This window comes from Anopheles merus, chromosome 3R (assembly GCF_017562075.2).
Source record: "Anopheles merus strain MAF chromosome 3R, AmerM5.1, whole genome shotgun sequence".
Classification (NCBI taxonomy): Eukaryota; Metazoa; Arthropoda; class Insecta; order Diptera; family Culicidae; genus Anopheles; species Anopheles merus.
The window spans coordinates 20,242,626-20,260,759 of NC_054084.1; the positions used below are offsets into that span (position 1 = coordinate 20,242,626).

The 18,134-nt window shown below is 46.4% G+C and overlaps 3 protein-coding genes across 12 annotated transcripts in view; 1 reads left to right on the top strand and 2 right to left on the bottom strand.

The window, feature by feature from the left end:
* Nucleotides 1-476: 476 nt before the first annotated feature.
* LOC121597056 (E3 ubiquitin-protein ligase CHIP) lies at nt 477-4,990 on the top strand. The gene is made up of 5 exons (XM_041922529.1): nt 477-1,253; nt 3,147-3,487; nt 3,577-3,682; nt 3,754-3,810; nt 3,880-4,990. The coding sequence occupies exons 1-5, from the start codon at nt 1,134-1,136 to the stop codon at nt 4,120-4,122; spliced, it is 867 nt and encodes a 288-aa protein (XP_041778463.1). The 5' UTR covers nt 477-1,133; the 3' UTR covers nt 4,123-4,990.
* Nucleotides 4,991-6,041: 1,051 nt separating this feature from the next.
* On the bottom strand, nt 6,042-9,743 carry LOC121597471. Of its 3 annotated transcripts, none has more exons than XM_041923248.1 (2): nt 6,967-9,743; nt 6,042-6,880 (listed from the first exon to the last, which is right to left on the bottom strand). In XM_041923248.1, the coding sequence occupies exons 1-2, from the start codon at nt 9,657-9,659 to the stop codon at nt 6,163-6,165; spliced, it is 3,411 nt and encodes a 1,136-aa protein (XP_041779182.1). In that variant the 5' UTR covers nt 9,660-9,743; the 3' UTR covers nt 6,042-6,162. The 3 variants fall into 3 exon arrangements, with proteins under 3 accessions (XP_041779182.1, XP_041779183.1, XP_041779184.1); XM_041923249.1 differs by having other exon boundaries at nt 6,491-6,880; nt 7,032-9,743; XM_041923250.1 differs by having other exon boundaries at nt 6,763-6,880; nt 6,971-9,743.
* Nucleotides 9,744-13,801: 4,058 nt separating this feature from the next.
* Nucleotides 13,802-18,134, bottom strand: part of LOC121597877 — a 186,990-nt gene continuing 182,657 nt past the window's right edge. For 7 of the 8 annotated variants that reach the window (XM_041924130.1, XM_041924133.1, XM_041924137.1 and 4 more), the window contains 5 exons: nt 17,375-17,473; nt 17,087-17,285; nt 16,832-17,010; nt 16,569-16,734; nt 13,802-15,988 (listed from right to left, as the gene is read on the bottom strand). In XM_041924130.1, coding sequence (XP_041780064.1) covers nt 15,045-15,988; nt 16,569-16,734; nt 16,832-17,010; nt 17,087-17,285; nt 17,375-17,473 — 1,587 coding nt within the window. In that variant the 3' untranslated portion in view covers nt 13,802-15,044. The remainder of the gene's footprint in view (nt 15,989-16,568; nt 16,735-16,831; nt 17,011-17,086; nt 17,286-17,374; nt 17,474-18,134) is intronic. The other variant, XM_041924138.1, reaches the window with a different exon arrangement.

Genomic DNA, 18,134 nt, shown 5'->3' on the forward strand with positions numbered 1-18,134 from the left:
TTGAAAGACCCACATTGACCCAACTTTGATGCTGTTTATCTACTGCAAAAGGCGAATTAGAGCAGCGATCTTTAGCGTGCCAAAATAAGCTGCTTAAGCAATTCTGGCTATTTGGACTGGAACAGCCGCTTCACCCGGAGATGTTTTACAATTAGCACTAATAACATCTCGCCACGTCTCGTTTTGAACATCTAGCCGACGGCTTTTTGCACTAAATGTTCATTAAAACAATACACTTTATGTTCTTATTTACAATTTACTTTTACTTATTTACTTATTTACTTTTCACCGACAAAGAACGACAACGTACCGCTAAATTGCTCTTAAATTACTGTTGTGTCAGACTGCTCAAAAACTGCTCGAATGGGTAAATTAACAGAAGGCTGTCTGACTGGGTAGTTGTGACGGTTTTTTGACGTTTCGAGCGAGAGATGGCCGCCAAAAAGCTCGGCGGGTGGAGAAATTTCGAATGACAGTTGCCAATTGCCAGAGAAGAAAGAAAATACACTCCAACAAAAAACAACAAAAAAAAATCAAAGAGATTTCATTTGTTGTGCGTGACGAAAATCGACCAGACACGGAGGGACTGCAGGCGTACCGAAAAGCAAATACGAATTAAATTCCCACCCATACCCGCGTGAGGGGCTGTCGTGTGCGTGTGTGACCGAGTTTTGTGTTCTATTTTCCCAGACGGTCGGGTTTCGGTGCATTCGCTTTCGCCCAGCTGCAGTTTGGCTGTGTTGTGTTTTTAGTTGGCTGTGGCAGTGGTGGTGGGGCGGATTGATATTTTCCCTCCTCCCCCTCCCCTTTTTTAGTAGTGCAGTGTGGAAACTATTTTGGGTCGCCATTGGAACGCCACACTGGAACACCTGGCTGGAATGTACTGTGGTCAGGGTAGAGTGGTGAAGTGATTCCTGGGTTCGTTGCTGCTTGGAAACGGATTGCTGAGTGGCATTGCTGCACACTCCTTAAAAGTGCATGGAAAGTATGCCTGGCTCGATGCTGAACTAGAAGACCCAAGTTCATCCGGCCTGCAAGCGGGTCCTTGCGCGAGAGTTGTGCCCGAGTGAGAGAAGCAAACAGAAAGAAACGGCCCCCCTGTGCGGTCCACCGAAACCCACCACATCCCAACAATGAGCAAGCATATGTACTCCACGGCAAATCTGTCGGACGTCGAGCTAAAGGATCAAGGCAATCGGCTCTTCTCCGCCCGGAAGTACGACGATGCCGTCAATCTGTACACGAAAGCAATCGTAAGTATCACCACCATCATCATCATCAACATTGATTCGCTCCCATAATTCGCCCTGATCGCGTGATGCAACTCGGCATACGTTTCTTTTTTGTTCTTACCTGCAGTGTGGGAAAATAGGCTGGGGCTAGGCTTGGGGACAAACCTCCGGACAATTAGGCTGCATTTCAGGTCCGCCGTCCTACTTGGCTAGAGCCCCAGCCACCTCGATGCACTGTTCGATGCCTGTATGCACTCGGATGTCAATAATCTGTCCATTCATTGCCTCGTCCTGCTGCTGCTGCTGCTGCTGCTTCCACCGTATGCTCATAACTCTCCTGATAAACAGGGGAAGGCATAATTTGTGCATGTTTTAGTCACGAAAGAACCCCTCCCACCCCCAGTCAAATGAGCTTTTTGACATGAATATGTCCTTTTCTAATGGGTTTGTTCGGGCTTCAGCACGGCTCGTAATGGCGTAGCGAACAAAAAGAAAGAAGAAAAAAAACCTCCCCAAAGTGGTGGGCTCTTCACCCATTTCAAGGTTATCGTTTTATCGATAAGGGGGGGGGGGGGGGGTTGTGTTTTTGTTTCTACCCCCACCAATCAGCTATACAAATGGGTGGAGGGTGTTTTGTTGGGGAAGGTTTGTTGTTGTATCCTCGCACAACCTTACGCATAGCTTTAGGGTTTGCTTTTAAGGGAAACTTCCATTGTTGAGCTATGCTCGTGCCCGGAGCCGGAGCGGTTTGTGTCGCTAGACGAAAGTTCGAATTAATTAACACTCTCGACGAATCAATCAATTGTGCGCGTGGTTCGGGAGGTAGTAGAATAAAATAAGCAAAAGCAAATGCTCTGCATGGATGGATGGAACGGATCGTCACGATTGCGTGTGATATTTTCACTCGATAAACGGTAACGAGTAACGAAAAACGAAGGAAAAGCATACAATCGAAATGTTGTGTGTCCAATATCCAAGTATATCGGTCCTTCCTATAAGGTCATTAGCATTAAAATTAGCCTTGTGTTGTACGATCGAACGAATTGATTGGTGCTAATGGACCGTTAATCACAACTTTCCGTTACCGTTCAACCTTATCGTTGCATTCAAATGGATCGATTTTATAGAAGTAAAGCTCTCTGCTGTCGTTTTGGCTTTCTTTTTTCTGTTTGCCTTTTCAAGAAATCTCTAATTCCTTGCGGCATTTAACTTTCCTTTGCGCCCATGATCAGATTATTGTCGCGCGTATGTCGTCACGCGCGAACCTTCCCTTGACGTATGCTCGTTGCTACGATTTATGAATGAAACATTCACGGCTCCTGCTTCGGGAGCTTCGGTGCATAAGTTTATTGGTACCTACCAACGTACAGCGCGGGCTTGTTTGGGGCTTTTCGGCTAATTGGATTAAAATCGCTACAGTTAGGAGCCACCGTAGCTACTGACCAGCGCTCGACTTAGACCACCTTAAGGTGGTTAAAATTATAACTTTAGATTTGATTGCGTTGCAGTATTGAATAGGTTAACGTATGTGTTGCACAATTTTCTACCTTCTTGCAATTTTAAACGTTTTTCTTTCTGCCTTTAACACACGTTTTGTGAGGCTATACTCGATTGCAAACACGTCTAGTCGCACGGAGTAAAGATGTCATTGTACGGTGCTTACGTGGGCAGCGTTTTTGACCTACGCCAATGTGACCAACGCGTGTTCCGGTACGTTCGATACGCATAGCCGCACGTGACGCAAGCAAAGGGCGCACGTGCGCCGGTATGCTTCGGGGTTTCGGTATCATGTTTCACCACAGCGTGTTCGATTTATGTGTAGTAGTGTGTAGTTGGTTTTAGTACAAAAGACCAAAAATCCCGAACACAACCGGTCCCTAATATAGCTGTTTCTTCTCTAAATTTTCTTCGCAGATCAAAAACTCCACAAATGCCACCTACTTTACGAACCGCGCCCTCTGCCACATCAAAATGAAGCGCTGGGAGACGGCCTGCGTCGACTGCCGGCGGGCGCTCGATATGGATCCGAACCTCGTCAAAGGGCACTTCTTTCTCGGCCTCAGCCTGATGGAGCTGGAATCGTTCGACGAAGCGATCAAGCATCTGCAGCGCGCCCATGATCTGGCCAAGGAGCAGAAGCTCAACTTCGGGGACGATATTGCGTCCCAGCTTCGGCTGGCGCGGAAGAAGCGCTGGAACATACAGGAGGAGAAGCGCATCTGCCAGGAGATTGAGCTGCAAACGTATCTGAATAGGTAGCTGAACTGTGGAAGGGAGGGGGGGGGGGGCTTTTGATGGCAGGATTTAAGGGTTTTTCATTTTTCTTTTTGTTGGTTACGGGTAGACTCATCACGGAAGATATGGAAAACCGTATGGCCAAGCTGAAGGTGGACGACACGATCAACGAGGAAACGCTCAAGGAAAAGGCGATGGAGATAGAGCGAGAGGGCGTAAGTGTTTTGCCTTTTGTTTAAAGGTGTGTTTTCTGCTTTTCTACCCCAATCATTGCTTTCGATTGCAGGAAAATCATATGACTGAATTAAACAATCTGTTTGCAAAGGTGGACGATAGGCGACGGGTAAGCGTGGTACGGGTTTTAATTGCGCCGCCTTTTACTTATCCGCATCCTCCCTTTCATCCACCCTAGAAACGAGAGGTACCTGACTACCTGTGCGGCAAGATCAGCTTCGAGCTGCTGGTAGATCCCGTCATCACACCGTCCGGCATGACGTACGAGCGGAAGGACATCGAGGAGCATCTGCAGCGGGTCGGCCATTTCGATCCGGTAACGCGCGTCAAACTGACGCAGGACCAGCTGATATCGAACTACTCGATGAAGGAGGTGGTGGACGCGTTCCTGCAGGAGAACGAATGGGCGCTCGATTATTAGGAGACGACGGCGACGGAAGCGAAGGAATTGCAACACGATTCTCCCCCGAGGTGTGTGTAGCAGTAGCTAGAGGTGGAGTATGTTTTGGAGTGCGTTTGAGACGATAGGGGTAGAGCAAAGGGACAGTATGTATGTACATGGTAGCACCAAACTAAGCAACAGTGTGTTTTTACAACCTTGATTGATGCAAAAAGTAAGAAGAAAAAAATAATTAGAAGTTAAAGAAAAAAAAGGAAATTTGTTATAAAAAAAGAATTTCTATGATGATCGTTATAATCAGGATGAAAAACACAGAAACAAACAAAAAAACGCTCCGCAGAACTTCCCATCATAGGTTTCCCCTCCCCTGTAGTTAACGGCCAGGAAGTAGCGCCTCAACAACAATTCGATGTGATTTAAGTTAGTGACCCGTAAAGTGTATGGCTAGATATGTAAAGGGAACAGCTCGTCAGCACCGTCAGCCAGTTGGCAGCATAGTTTGTGGAGCGCATCATCTTCCGTGTTCCGCGAGCCTTAGCTGTGTGTGTGTGTTGCACGAACAAAAAAACAATACTTACAGCAATACTATATCATCCATATTGTTTTGTTCTTCTACGTAGTTTTACGGTTGTTTTCAAAAAGTTGAAACGCTCTATTCCAATAGGTAAACGCAATCGTAATATTACCCTCTGCTCCCATTGCTGGGTGTGGAGCCGTGGAGTGAGCGAAACGAAGCTTAACTTAACATATCCCATCCTCCATTCGTGCGTTCTGTACTCCTTCTTACATGTGAAATCGTGCTCAGAAATGTTTGTTGAGTGATTGTTAATGGTGTAATTTGAATTAATTTACAATAAATTTACCATACCCACCAGTCGTGTGCAGTTAATCACCGTGTTCTCACCGCGTACAAACTAGTTTCGTTGGGTTTCGTGAATCTTTCGTAGAGATTCATTCATATGAATCTTCAGTGATGAGCGATTCGAATCACAAGTCAAATCTTCAAAGATTCATGAATCTTAAAAGATGCATGATTCTCCAAAGATTCAGGAATATCTTAAGATTCATGAATCTATAAGATTCAAAAATCCATTCAAATTCATATATCTCTTGGGATTCATGAATCGTTAGAGATGTATGATCTCCAAAATATTGAATTTGCCCAATTTCACCTACAACTTGCCCGTTGTCGGTTCAACTGCGTGGTACTTTTCAAGAAAAAAAAAGTCTCAAAAGCGTGTATAGGCTGGCACGACCACGTAGGTTGTTGCGCCAAAAAGAAGAATAATAAAAAGTTCAAGCTTTATGAATTTTAGAAATGTATGAATCCTTAGAGTTTCATTAATCCCTAGAGATTCGTTTATCTTTCTAGATATAAGAAACTTTTGAGATTAATGAATCTTTCCAAAGATTCATGCAGATTCATGAATCCAAATCTGAATTACCTAACACTAGTCCTGGCCATACACTTCACGTTCACATTTGTGTGGGGAAAATGAACAACCTGGCATACTAAGACTTTCTTTATTCCGACGGGAAGGACGTTATTTTCATGACCAACTCATTACATTTTGATTTATTAAGAATCAATGAACGCTGATTAGATGAACGTAGGTCGTTCGTTCTTTAGGATGAATTGATTGAATAGTACAGTTCTGGTTCTTGGGGCACACCTCTACTGTATAGGCTGGCATGACCACGAAGGTTGTTACGCCAAGAGGAAGAATAATGCGAAGCTGAAGCTCTATAAATCTTGATTAATGACTCTTTGGGGATTCATGAATCTTTGTAACCGAAATTCAGATTCATTGAATCATTTAAAAGATTCATTCAGATTCATGAACCTAGTATTATGATTGATTTAGTAGTGAGAATTTTGATTTACCGAACATTAGTACAAATGGGGAAGTGTAGGACGGGATGCACTTTCACATAAAACATTCAATGAATTTAGCTTTATTTGTTAGTCTAACGTATGAGGTAGAGTTTCATAAATAACAGACAACCTAAAAATATGCTCCACATAAATAACTCAAAATGCTCCACAGTTTGTTAAATAGTTCAGCATTTCGCTTGATGCAACAGCTTCTCGCGAAAAGCTTTCATTTGCTGTGCTATTCCCGGCATCAGGTAATCCGACAAACACTCCTCCTCCTCCTTACGCACCTTCGTTCCAGCGCAGCCTCGTTGCGGCGGCCTGGCGTGGGCATAATAGTTGAACCGCTCCAGGTGCACCTCGTCACCGTCCGCCGGAAGGCTGGAGCGACTGTTCAGGCACATTACCAGTCCACCGTCCAGCGGGCAGGTCGGGACGGTCGCAAAGAATAGCTGCAGCACCTTCTCCGTTATCGTTAGCCGGTAGTACTCTTTCATCGGTTCTTTGGAACCGTAGCGAAACTTCCCCGCGTGCTGTAGCGCTGCCAGCAGAGCTTCGGCGCCCTTACCGCCCGCGGACAGACCGAGCAGCTGGCAGGCGTGCTGATCACGCACCGGGACGGAAAAGATGCCATCGCAGGGAGGATTTACGTTCACCGTGAGTGGATTGTGCTGCAGCACGTTGCACTGTGGCCAGATGGTGGGATATTTGGTGTACCGTACGGACTGGATGTTGATGTGGGTTAGCAGCATGAAGTTTGCGGAAGAGCCGGACACTTTCGTTGTGGCAAGCGGGATGCAAGGCGGTGGTCGGTGGCGAGTTCTGTGCGGTTCGAGCGAAATGTACCGGCCGATGCGCGGTGGGCTGATCGTGAGCTGCTCCACCTTTATTGCTCGATTTCCTCTGCAATGATTAAGACAGTGGGAAAGAGAATGGAATTAGTATTTGCAGTTTCTTTTGCATCCCCGGGGGGCTGGGCTGCATCGTACCTACCCTCCAGCGAGCTGTTGGATGTAATTTCGCTGCAGGACAGGAACACATCGTCCAGGACTACCGTTTGTCTGTTGGTCGCGAAGAGAGCGTTCGCTCGCGCAACGATCGGATCAAACGCTGCCGTCTCCACCTCGACCGTTCCGCCGACCGCGTTTAGATCTTCCGAATCGTTCACGTAGATGATATCCGCTTCCGGGGTGGGCAAAATTTGCACGTCGTTTTCGTAGCCGGACGTATCGCCGCTGTGCGCTTCCGCCTGACTCAGTGCTTCCTGCTTGATGGTGAAGCTGTGCAACGACGCATTGGGCGGTGTCGAGCCCGAACCCCCGGCTGGCTGTTGATCGTTTGCCACCTGAAACGGTGGTATGACCGAGCTGGCTTGGGACAGCGTTTGACCAGCGTTCGGCCTTATCGCAACGTTTGGTGGAGATAAATTGGAGGAGGCCGGTGTGAGGCAGGAAGCGAAGGGGTCTGGCGCAGCTAACGGCGGTATGGTCGTGCCGGACAGCTGCAGTGGATCCTGCGTGAGCGGAGGAGGCTCTTGGGCGAGCAGCGGTACCGTCTCCCTGTCGTAGGGCTGCTGGGATTGCGTTTGCTGGGTGGAGCTAGCATACGGCACAAAGCTTAACGTGTCGGGCGTATCTTGGCTATGGGGAGCGTTCGAATCCTGCGACAACGGGGGTCGCAGTTCGCTCGGTACGGGGGCGTTGGACGGTATCGATACGAATGCAATCGACTGATTGTTGTTACCAGCGTCGGGTGCATCATTCAACACATCCTGATCCTGATGTTGCGTGTTTTCGATCGAGTTTATCGAACTGTCCGAATCGTACTGAATACAGCCGGGCCGCGTGGGCACAACAGTGCGCAGGATGGGATCCTTCTTCTGCTGTTTTGCCTTTGGTTCGTTGCTGCTGGTCGGCCGGGGCGGTTGAGAAACTGTAGGGCGTCGTACTGCCTGTTGGGGTACCGGCACGGGTTTCGGTGGAGGTCGAAGCTCTAGCGGTACGCTATTATTATTGCTCGCGGGCACTGTGGCATGTCCTTTCTCCACTTTGCCCAGCGCCCATACTAGCGGTCCCTTTTCCGACAGTTCTTTCTGGTCCTGAGGGTTTAGAAAGTTTATTCCCTCGGGAAGCTGGTGGCGTGCGAACGTGTCCCGGAATAGATTGTAGTACTTTGCCACGTACTTCTCGATCTTTTCCAGAGTCAGCGACTGGTTTTTGCCCTTGTTTCGCTGCATATAGTTCTGAACGGTCCTCACGTAGATGTTGGTGTGTTTGGTGATGTATTCCAGCGTGTAAACCACCTCCCCACTCTGCCGGCGTGTGCTGGGTTCGCGTACGACAGCCGACAGGTCGTTGGAGTGTGCGTTCGCGGCTTGTACAGCATGGGCAGGTATTACCACCATCTGATGGTTTTGAGGTACGTTTTCCCTGTTCGGTGCGTTTACTGGCTGGGCAGGTGCACCGTCCTCTGCATCAGTTGTAATGTTTTCCTCTTTTATATCCTCTTCCGTCATTTCAATCGCTTCGTGGATTGATTCTTGTGTGTCCTGTCTGTACGCGGAGCTGTCGTTCACGGGTGTAATGCAACGTTCGGCCGAATCCATCCCAGGCGGTCCCAGCTGCTGCCCAGCAGCATCACCATCATCCCGGAAGTCAATGTTGCGCACCGCGTATTCAACAATTTCCTCCGGCTCGACGGCCACATTCAAGGGGAATTTGGAATAGTTCGCCACGCCGTACCTCTGGTTCAGATGATCGTCATCGAACCGCAGCAAACCCCACACCATATTGCGACGCTTTTCGCTCGGTAGCCTCCACTCCTCGATCAGATCCTCCAGCACCATCGGCTGCTTCAGCGTCCAGCTGCCCTTGAGCGAGGAGTGATGCTTTACGAGCGAAAGGAACTTCCGGTCCTCGGTTTCGCGCTTCCGCTGGCACATCAGGATGTAGGTGGGAAGTTTCTGCAGCTTCGACGACCAGTGCTGAAAGTCGGCCTTCAGCTTCTGGATCACCTGGGCCTGATGGTCGAGGGCACTGTTCCGTTGCGTCATGTCTACAAAGCAAAGCTGCGCGATTCCTGCCCCGGCTAGGGTTTGCTTGTGTTCCACCAGTGCTTGTGGCGACGTGAGTGGCATTTCGGTGGCCATACGAAACAAACCCTCGTGGTAGCGCGTGTCGAACCGCACCTCGTGCAGCGGCTCACGGATGCGCATCTTGGGCTGCTGCACGTAGAGCTCGTAACAGTGTTCCGCGTAAAGCTGCTGCGTTTTGGCACTGCGTTGGGGCATCTTTTTGGCCACGATCTCTTTGATATTGGTGTGCTTTAGGAACAGTTCCCGTGCGTACGAATTCGCTGCCAATTGTTTGTTCCGCTCGGCAGCGGGTAAATTTCGCACGGAAGGCATCGTCTTCGACGTGGATGGTCCCGGTCGGGGCCCTACATTGGCGGCTTTGGAGGGGCCTGGTTTTGTGGTTGTCCTGGAAGTTGCTGGTGCACCCGACGGTCCCCTTGACGGTCCCGGTTCCGGAACGGCCTCTGTCGAGCCGGTGGTCGGTACGCTTTGCCTTCGAGGAAGCAGTGTATGCTTCTGGGTATGCTGCCGTATGTTGGCCATTACCTCGCGGATGTCTCGCTGCGTACTGGAGCTCGATTGTTTCGATGAACCCGGTTGATTGGCCATGATTTGTTATTATTGTTTTTACTCACACACGCAACATTAAATTAACCATCAGTCCAACAGCTATGGAATGTGCATTCGTTGAAATTGGCGCGCCACTGGCAGTTGTTTACGAATTTGACAGCACACTGTGGCTGCGCATCCCTATCCGGTCATTGTGTTTTGGCAGATTTTGATATGATAACAATTTTTATCCTGTTTTTACAGTCTTGATCAACTTTTGGACCTGTTGTTTGTTGCAAAAAGCTGAATGTTCAGTATTTCTTATTTTTATTCATGTTTTAGCAATAATATTTAACAAAATAAGTAACAAAACTAATCGTTTTGAATTTTTAGTACACGTGCCGATTTTCGGTTGTACTAAAATGCCCGTGGTTCTAAGGTGATTTTGTTCATCAATCCCAGTAGACGCTGCAGTGATTTCGTTGCACATTTTGGCTATTGGAATGGTTCAGTTTGTTCGTCACTTCCTTCCATTATCGTTCCCTTGTTCAAGTAGTGCAAATAGTTCAGTGTTCTGTGTCGTGGTGTTATTGTGTTTAGCAATTGATTTGCTCCATGACAAGGAAGCAACAAATGATGCTGACTTCGGCGTAACTGCAGAAGCTTCAACCGCACGTGGAAGGTAAGTTCATATCTAATTATTAATACTCATCAATTATGTGCTACAATTACAATCGTTCTTGGGCTGCTGAAAGAGCATCTAGAATCGATTTGGGTCCAGCAACATCATCGTTGATCATGGCATTGCTGGTGTACCTTGCGCGTGCGAAAGCAAGATCGTTATGAAGCTCGTGCATTTCTTCATAGTAGCGTTTCCTAAGGGGACGGCCCATTCTAAGCATGAACCCACGAAGGGCTTGTTGTTAAGTCTTGTGAGTTGACGGCTGTACCATGGAACCGCCCCTCTGTGTACTAATTACACCTGTTCTCACTTTCCTCTGAATCTTTATCCGGTTGTTATAGATCGCAATCCATGAGAATGGATTGCACTCAAGTACGTCTGAATCGTTCAACTACGTCTGAAATGAAATTTGCGCGAGTTACCGCAAAATCCAAAGGGAGCTGAGAGCGATCCAAACGTAGCTGAAAACGATCCAAACGTAGCTGAAAACGATTCAGACGTAGTTGATTGCGATCCATAGCAACCGGATAAAAATTCAGAGGAAAGTGAGAACAGGTTTAATTTGGCCTAGTTACAGAGCTACGTAAAATACTTTTGGTGATATATAATTACTGCACATCAAGAGAAATTGAACAAATTGAGAACCCATAACGGTCTTATAACTGATCCCGCACACATATCAGTCCAGAAACTGATCCCGAAACCGTTACGGCCCTGAAAGCGATCGTGAACCCATACTAAAGTTTCTGAATCGGATACTGTACGCATATCGGCTCTGGACCAGATTCTGAAACCATACCGGTCCCAGCAGAACTGATATTGGTCCTGGAACTGATTCCAACCCCTTTCCAGTTGTGGGACTCTGGCAAGAATGCATACCAGTCCTGGAACTATTCTTGTACCCATGCAGATCCTGGAACATATCTTGATCTCATAATGGTCCTGGAGCTAAAACTAAACCTATACCTGTTCCAAAACATATCGCTAATTCATATCGATCCTGGAACTGATCTTCAATCGTGCCTGGAACTAATACTGGAATCGATTGCGAATCGCGAATTCTATCCATATCCAGGAACTGATTAACTACTTACGCCGACACATGAGCGTTTTCCGATACCATACAGGAAAATGCACCATTCCCGGCAGCAGTTGCTCAGTTGCTTGAAAAATTCAACCTGGAGGTTTAGCCATCCTAGTAGCCAGGAAGTAGCAAAACTAATGCACATTACCCCATGTTCGAGTTATAGTAATGGAGATGACTACGAAGTCTTATCGGTCACGGGATCCCAATGAACCACGGGTGATTTCGGCGATTAATTTGAATATCTAGCCGCTATCTGCTTCTACCTACTGCCACTAAACATATGTTGTACTTTCAATTATTCGCGCTCCCCAGACCGACATAGTCCCTGGGCTGTTCCTTTATCGTACTTACCATTACAGCCGCCACAGGTTAAGAAACCCCGGGATGCGCAGATTTACCGCTTAAAACAAATTAAGAGCACAGTTGTGTTTTCTTATTAACATCTCCCTCACATTCTCTCTTCACATTTATTCCTTTTTTGTTGTTGTTGTTGGTTTGTTTTCCAGATTGCCGCATATCATCCAGTTGCTTGCCTAAACTTACAAGGTTAATCGCATTTGTTGCAGTGAGTGTGTAATATACTTTCTTGCTTTTGTTTCGATCGATTAAGTTTCAGTTCGGCATAGTACAAGTAGCTTTTACATCGCTATGCCATGGCCATGGTTGTGATGCATTTACTTGCCATTTAATTTTGTTCGTCTCCTTCATCTGTGGCTGTGTGCTGTTTCTTTGTTCATTTTGTCTTCTATTGCTCACGAGCAACAGTTGCCCAAGCTTCCTTCTTTTGCTAACTGGTGAAAAATTATGCTTACATGTTAACCAGCCCTTAGTGTGCGCTTGTTTTACTTTTCTTGCTTTCTTTTCTTTGAAGCGTGTTGGACTTTCGTGTTTTGGAGAAGATGCATTCTCAGGGCCCTCGGGGTTTTGTGAAGCACCATTTTATTAGCGCGAATACGGGATGGGGGACGCGTCAACTATTGTGGTGTGTGGAGTGTTTTAATGATTCTTTCGCTAGATCTAGCCGCCTGGCTGTAGTATACCTTTTGCTTTGGCGTGCCACGTTAAGTTGTTATCGTTGCACACCGTTTGGTCTAGGTGTTTTGCTTGATCATCACCCTTCTTCTGCAAGCTTTTACAGATAGTGGAGCAACAAAATTATTGTTGTGTACTTCATTGTCGCCTGCTTCAGTTGTAAAAAGGCGAACTCGCGAAGGGAGTGGTTTGGATGTTGGTTTGTTGGTGGACATTATCAGTAATTTGTAATGATCAGTTGGACTTTTCCACAAGGTGTCTTTGCTTACTGGTTTCCTATCGTTTTGCACTACTCGGCTAAATAACTAAATCCTGTGTACGGGCCACTTTTTCTGGTGCTTATGTACTTGGTGAATAACCTAGAAGTAACTCATCATAGCAACGTACCGCAATGAAAGTGCGATCTGCACAAAATAAGCTGGAACAAGAGCTGTTCTCTCCGCTTCTGCTACTGCTTCGCCAATATTTACTTCAGTTTGATTTTATTTCTTTATGTTTTTGGAAGCTATCGCTTATGAGTGATCTTTTCAGTGATCGCACTTTGCTATACTTTACGTTCTGGCTGTTGCAGCATGTCTATCTGCTTATGGCTTGCTGACGATGTTGAAACAGGCAGAACATTTTACTTAAACAAATGCGCACACTTAAATAGCAATAAAATTTATCCGAGACTGAAATCTGATGCTGAAATCTATACAGGAAAATGTTAGCTTTTGTGTTTGTTTTTTTTCAATTTAGCTTATGACGTCTTTCTGGAGTATCCCATCCCTAACGGTCACTTAAAGTTGTACAAATCTGGCTGCGTTCAACTCATTACTATATTGCATCCACTGTGCGCCCCACATTCGCATCCATCTTGGAGACCTCCATCTTTTCTTCTTAGCACTCCTCCTCATCCTATAGCGTTGAGTGTGTATCTCGCGACTATTTGCAACTTGTCCGGCATTATTTGCTACCGATAGATTTGGCAGTAGCGTTTGTTGTTTCCTTTGTTTAGGTTCTCCCTCTAACTGCATCCCTTGATTTGTATGATTTGAATAAAAGTTCTAAACTTAGTTAACAATGCAATAGATTTATTATCGGTTTTGATTTTTGTGTTGCCTAGGGCCAAAAATCGCTGTCATAAAATCCTTTCAAGTAGCGTCAACAAATTTATAATCAACTCCTATTGTGCATCAGAACGTAACGGGTACTCGTTTATAGAATCATCTGTGTGAACAAAATGTACAAGGCTGTGGAAGGAGGGCACCGGGGACGTGCGCTTGCGCAGCGGGATTTAGAAAGGTTCGTTAGTTTGAACTTCTACTGCCTCGTGGCACGTGGCATTCTACAGTGTTTGTGTCTTTGATTTTATGTTGAGACATGACATTCTTAGGGGCTTTTTTTAATTTTTTTTATGTTTGTAGTTCTGGTTGATTACACGCTAATTAGACACGTAACAAATGTGGAAGTGGTGACGAGGGTTTGCGGGATGGATTCGTTTGGTTTAGGGGAGATAGAACGGGTTGACAGTAAGAAAGGCATTTGAGCGTTTGAAAGAATGTAAAATAATTCTTTAATACCAGATTATGTTGGCAACTGAAATGCCAGTCTGCAGGTGGGGTTGCCTGCCTAGCTAGCCCACCAGAAACACCACATCATCGAACCAGAACCAGAAATTGGCTCGCTCAAAATTAGCTCCTGGAAGTACCTCGTTACTGTTTGGTTTTTTAATCAATTCAATCTCTCGATGGCAAGCTTGTGTTTATGTGTGTATATGCAGTTTTGTGCTCTCCAATTAACCTTGGGCTTGGTGTTCGGAAGGAGTGTGTGTGTGATTGTGGTTTCTCTCACAATTTTTACACAATCTGATAAATAGCGTTACGCTGGCACACAATCTGCAAGATGCCCTCTTGTTCCACGCTAAAGTAACTCTGACTTTGTTAGTGTGTATGTATGTGTGTGTGTGTATTTTGTTTATTCAGAAGGCTGCCATGAGAAGTTGCTCAATTTATACACGTTAAAAATATATATACTTGTTCAATACATTGTTGTTTGGTTTGTTTGTTTTTTTTTTTTACACAATCCGATGGCGATATGTAGAGCTAGACACTAGACATGTTTCTTTTTTTCTGTTGTTGTTTAAATACTTTAATTATTATGATTTCCATAGCAACAAGCCATGATGGTATGAAGAATACTTCAAAAGCTATCAAAGCGATAAATCAATAGACACATCACAGAGCAGCTTCTGCTCTGCTCTCAATGCAAGGAAAAGTAGCCATTTTGCCTGCGGTTTGTGGTTTGCTCCTGTCGCCGCGGTCGCCTCATGTCTGCGCGATCGCGACTACGATCGAGAGGGTTTTGTGTTGGATTTGCTTCTTAGCGGGTGGCGATAGCCTTTGATGTTTGCCGATAGCATCGTCTATCGTGTGCTCTTATCGGTAGCATTGTTTCTTCTTCCTATAATCAAACCTGTGCTCCGTCATATTCACGCGCAGGCTTTCGATTCTCTTGCTCTCTACTGGGGTGTTTGTTGTATATAAGTCTATATAGCAGGCAAGGAAAAAGGGGGAAATGAGTGATACTACTACATACGCTAGCAGCGAGACGGGGCGTGAATGGGGGTGGCGGGGGTTTTCCTTCTTCACCTCTGCATCGTACTCTACTGTCCTAACTTCGCTGGACTTAACACTAGCTCCGGTTCGGTTTTGCTGGAGCTGACCGATGGCGCGTGCAGCAGCGTGGTGGAAGCCGCCGTCGTGATCGTATTGGTTCCGTGCGCGGTCGGCTCCGCGTGCTGCGTGAAAGGCGGTGGCGAGTAGATGTAGTTGCTGCTGCTGCTGCTGCTGTTGCTGTGGTAGTGGGGCGAAACGGACGACGGCATGAAGCCGGGCAGCGGCGAGGAAGTGGATGACGATCGGTAACCGCCGGCAACCGACGACGACGGCAGGTACGACGTCGATGGCAGTGGCGAAAGCTGACCCGGCAGTAGCGTGCTGCCGGCGAAACTGACCGTCGGTCCGCTGGCACTACCGGCCGTTGAGCTGGTGGTGGCGGCGGTGGCGGCTGGAAGCGTTAGCAGATTGCCGGGCGTGGTGCTGCTCGTGGTGGTTTTGTTGCCCGGCTGCCCCGCACCGTGCACGGCGGACCCGTTCGCGGACAGGGTAGGAACGGTGAGCGTACCGCCGGGCGTCCGGGTCGATGGGGTTACGTTAGCCGCCTTCGTCGGGGAGCTTAGCGGCGTTGGGCCGATGATCATAAGAGACGTTTCCATCAGCAGGCTCGACGGTTCGCTGGGCGCCGTGTTGTGGCCGGCTGCCCCGCCGTACGCCGAGCTCTGCAGCTCTCGGGCCGGCTTCTGCTGATGCACGGAGGTGCGCTGGCGACGCAGTTTGCTGTCCTTGCGTTGGTGGCTCGTGCCACTGCTCGGTGAGTGGGACTGCTCGTCGTCTTGGTCTTCCCCGGTCAGATCTATCACCTGCGTGTCGGACGCATGGTGCTGGGCGGCCGCCTGCTTTCGATGCGAATCGTCCTCCCCGTCCGATATGCTCACGATCGCAGCCTCGTCCTTGCGCGATTCTAGCTTCTTCAGCTCTAAAGGTGGTTCTGTGGAAGGGGTTCAAATCGGTTGATATTGTACGATTGTATATAACATTTTGTGTGATTGGCAAGGATGTAGTTTGAATAAGGATCTTCCATGTGAATCTCTAATAAGGAGTCATGCATGCCACCAAAAAATTATTGAGCTAGAGCCTCGACAGTACTGTGTTACTCGACAGTTAAGATTTTCAATAGTTAATAAATATCGTTTATCACGATATAAAAAAAATCAAGTTTTGCAAGAACTAAGCAATTGGTGTATCTGAATAACAATAATAATTCAAGATTCATGAATCAAAGAATCTGATTTATTCGCAAATCCCAAATCTTAAGACACAGAGGTTGTATGAGGTTTATATTCTTTGTTCTGGACGTTGGAAATCAATTCAGACTCATCAGGCATTGAAATTAAACGCAGAATATTCATTGAACATTCTTGAGAAGGTGTATGAATCACCACAATCAAGATTTACATAGCTTGAGATTCAGTGTCTGATGATGTGAATGATTTTGGTCCGAATTCAGTACACCAATTTCCAACGGATCTACAAAAAACCCCAAAATAACATTATCCAATTGTTCTTACCTTCTAGTTTCTCTGGTTCTTTGATAATAGGAACGATTCGGTTCGATGACACCTTTTGCTCATTCTGCAGAAAGAGCGACGTGGTTGCGATCTGCCGCAGTGCCTCCACACCTTCGTAGGTTTTGGTTTTGACGATAGATTTAGGATATATCTGAGGCTGTTTAGTCTGGTTTAAAATGGAATTAGAAAAATTGGTGAAGGAAAAAAACCCCAAATTAGATTCAATGACAGGCTTCTTAGTGGATGGTTCACTTCTTCCCTACCGGTATGTGAGGTCCGCGTGCTATCGATACTCGTTTACTGTCGCCTCGTAACAGGGAAGTTCTATGATCTGCGTCTATCTTGGCGTTTTTCTTATCTCGTGCTCTACGACTAGATGATATACAATGGGATGGGCATATACAAAACAGGATACGTAATGTACAACATAATAAGCCGAGACCTGAAAGAGAATGTCAAATTACGTATTATAAAAAAAAGTTGTAATAGTATTGAAGCAAATTGTAAATCCAACCCACCAATTAACGATGGCCCGATTAGTCTTAGTTCAACCGTTTTGAATCCTTTCTCGCCAGTACCGACGAATGCTATCACTAAACCGATTGCTATGGTACCTAAACCTACGTATAGGAAGGCATTGGCGAATGAACTGGGTCCTCTGAGTACGCCGAGTAGGTCTTCATCGTCCGAGGAGCCACCTAACGATGAGTCTTGTATCTGGAAGGTGGCAAAAAATGGGGGCAAAAATGGTGTTATATGGTGCTGCGTGATTTGTGGGCGACCTGCTGGCCCCGGCGCTCACTTACTCGATTCCGTTTGACCCATCGTCGATGGCAGGAGGCGGGTGTTTCCTGTACGCTGCAACGTCTTCCTCTTTCTAACCATGCTGCACGACCTTGGGCACACTGCGGCACACGGTTTGGTACGGTACGAGTTGGGCGAAGAATACAGAACAGAAAGGTAAAGCTCACATTAGAACAGTGTAAACGTGTGGGAGCATTTAAGGGGGTAGATTGTTTGGGGAAGTTGAAGGGATTTTTTTAAAGGAGGAAGTAAAGATACATCTTATATTGTTGGTTTGGTTTCCTTTTCATTTTTTTGTGAAAGGTCATAATCGTTCGTAGCAAGTCGTAGCAGCATACTGGTTTGTTAGCAATTTTTTGTACATTTCTGAATACACTGTTGGCGTTTATTTGTTATTTTTACACGCTGGTAGTATTCATTCATTCTTTGTTGCAAATTGTGTTTTTATTTTTCTATGTAGTCTCTATGTAACTGAAGTACAAAATGTCCTCGTTACAATCACGATCGATCATGATCGTGCACCGTTTCGGATCGTTTGTCTGGGGGGAGTTAAGGAAATTGAGGATAAGTAGCTTACCTAGAATAGTGGAAGATAGAGAGTGCAGAAAGAAGTTTTGTGCGCGTTTTGGCGTGGCCCACACACACACACAGGCGACACAGTAATGGCGTGTGTTTTTACTTAAACATTAGTTACTTGAACAGTTACTTGCATTTTTTGTGAAGAAAATAATTGCTAGCATAATACAGCACACGACACTACAG

What these genes read in the sequence shown, in the direction of transcription:
- LOC121597471 (XM_041923248.1), bottom strand. Translation starts at nt 9,659, where the DNA reads ATGGCCAATCAACCGGGTTCATCGAAACAATCGAGCTCCAGTACGCAG. An exon ending in AACAGCTCGCTGGAGGGTAG is followed by an intron (nt 6,881 to 6,966) that starts GTACGATGCAGC and finishes TAATCATTGCAG; the next exon opens with AGGAAATCGAGCAATAAAGG.
- LOC121597056 (XM_041922529.1), top strand. Translation starts at nt 1,134, where the DNA reads ATGAGCAAGCATATGTACTCCACGGCAAATCTGTCGGACGTCGAGCTA. An exon ending in CTGCAAACGTATCTGAATAG is followed by an intron (nt 3,488 to 3,576) that starts GTAGCTGAACTG and finishes GGTTACGGGTAG; the next exon opens with ACTCATCACGGAAGATATGG. An exon ending in AGGTGGACGATAGGCGACGG is followed by an intron (nt 3,811 to 3,879) that starts GTAAGCGTGGTA and finishes CATCCACCCTAG; the next exon opens with AAACGAGAGGTACCTGACTA.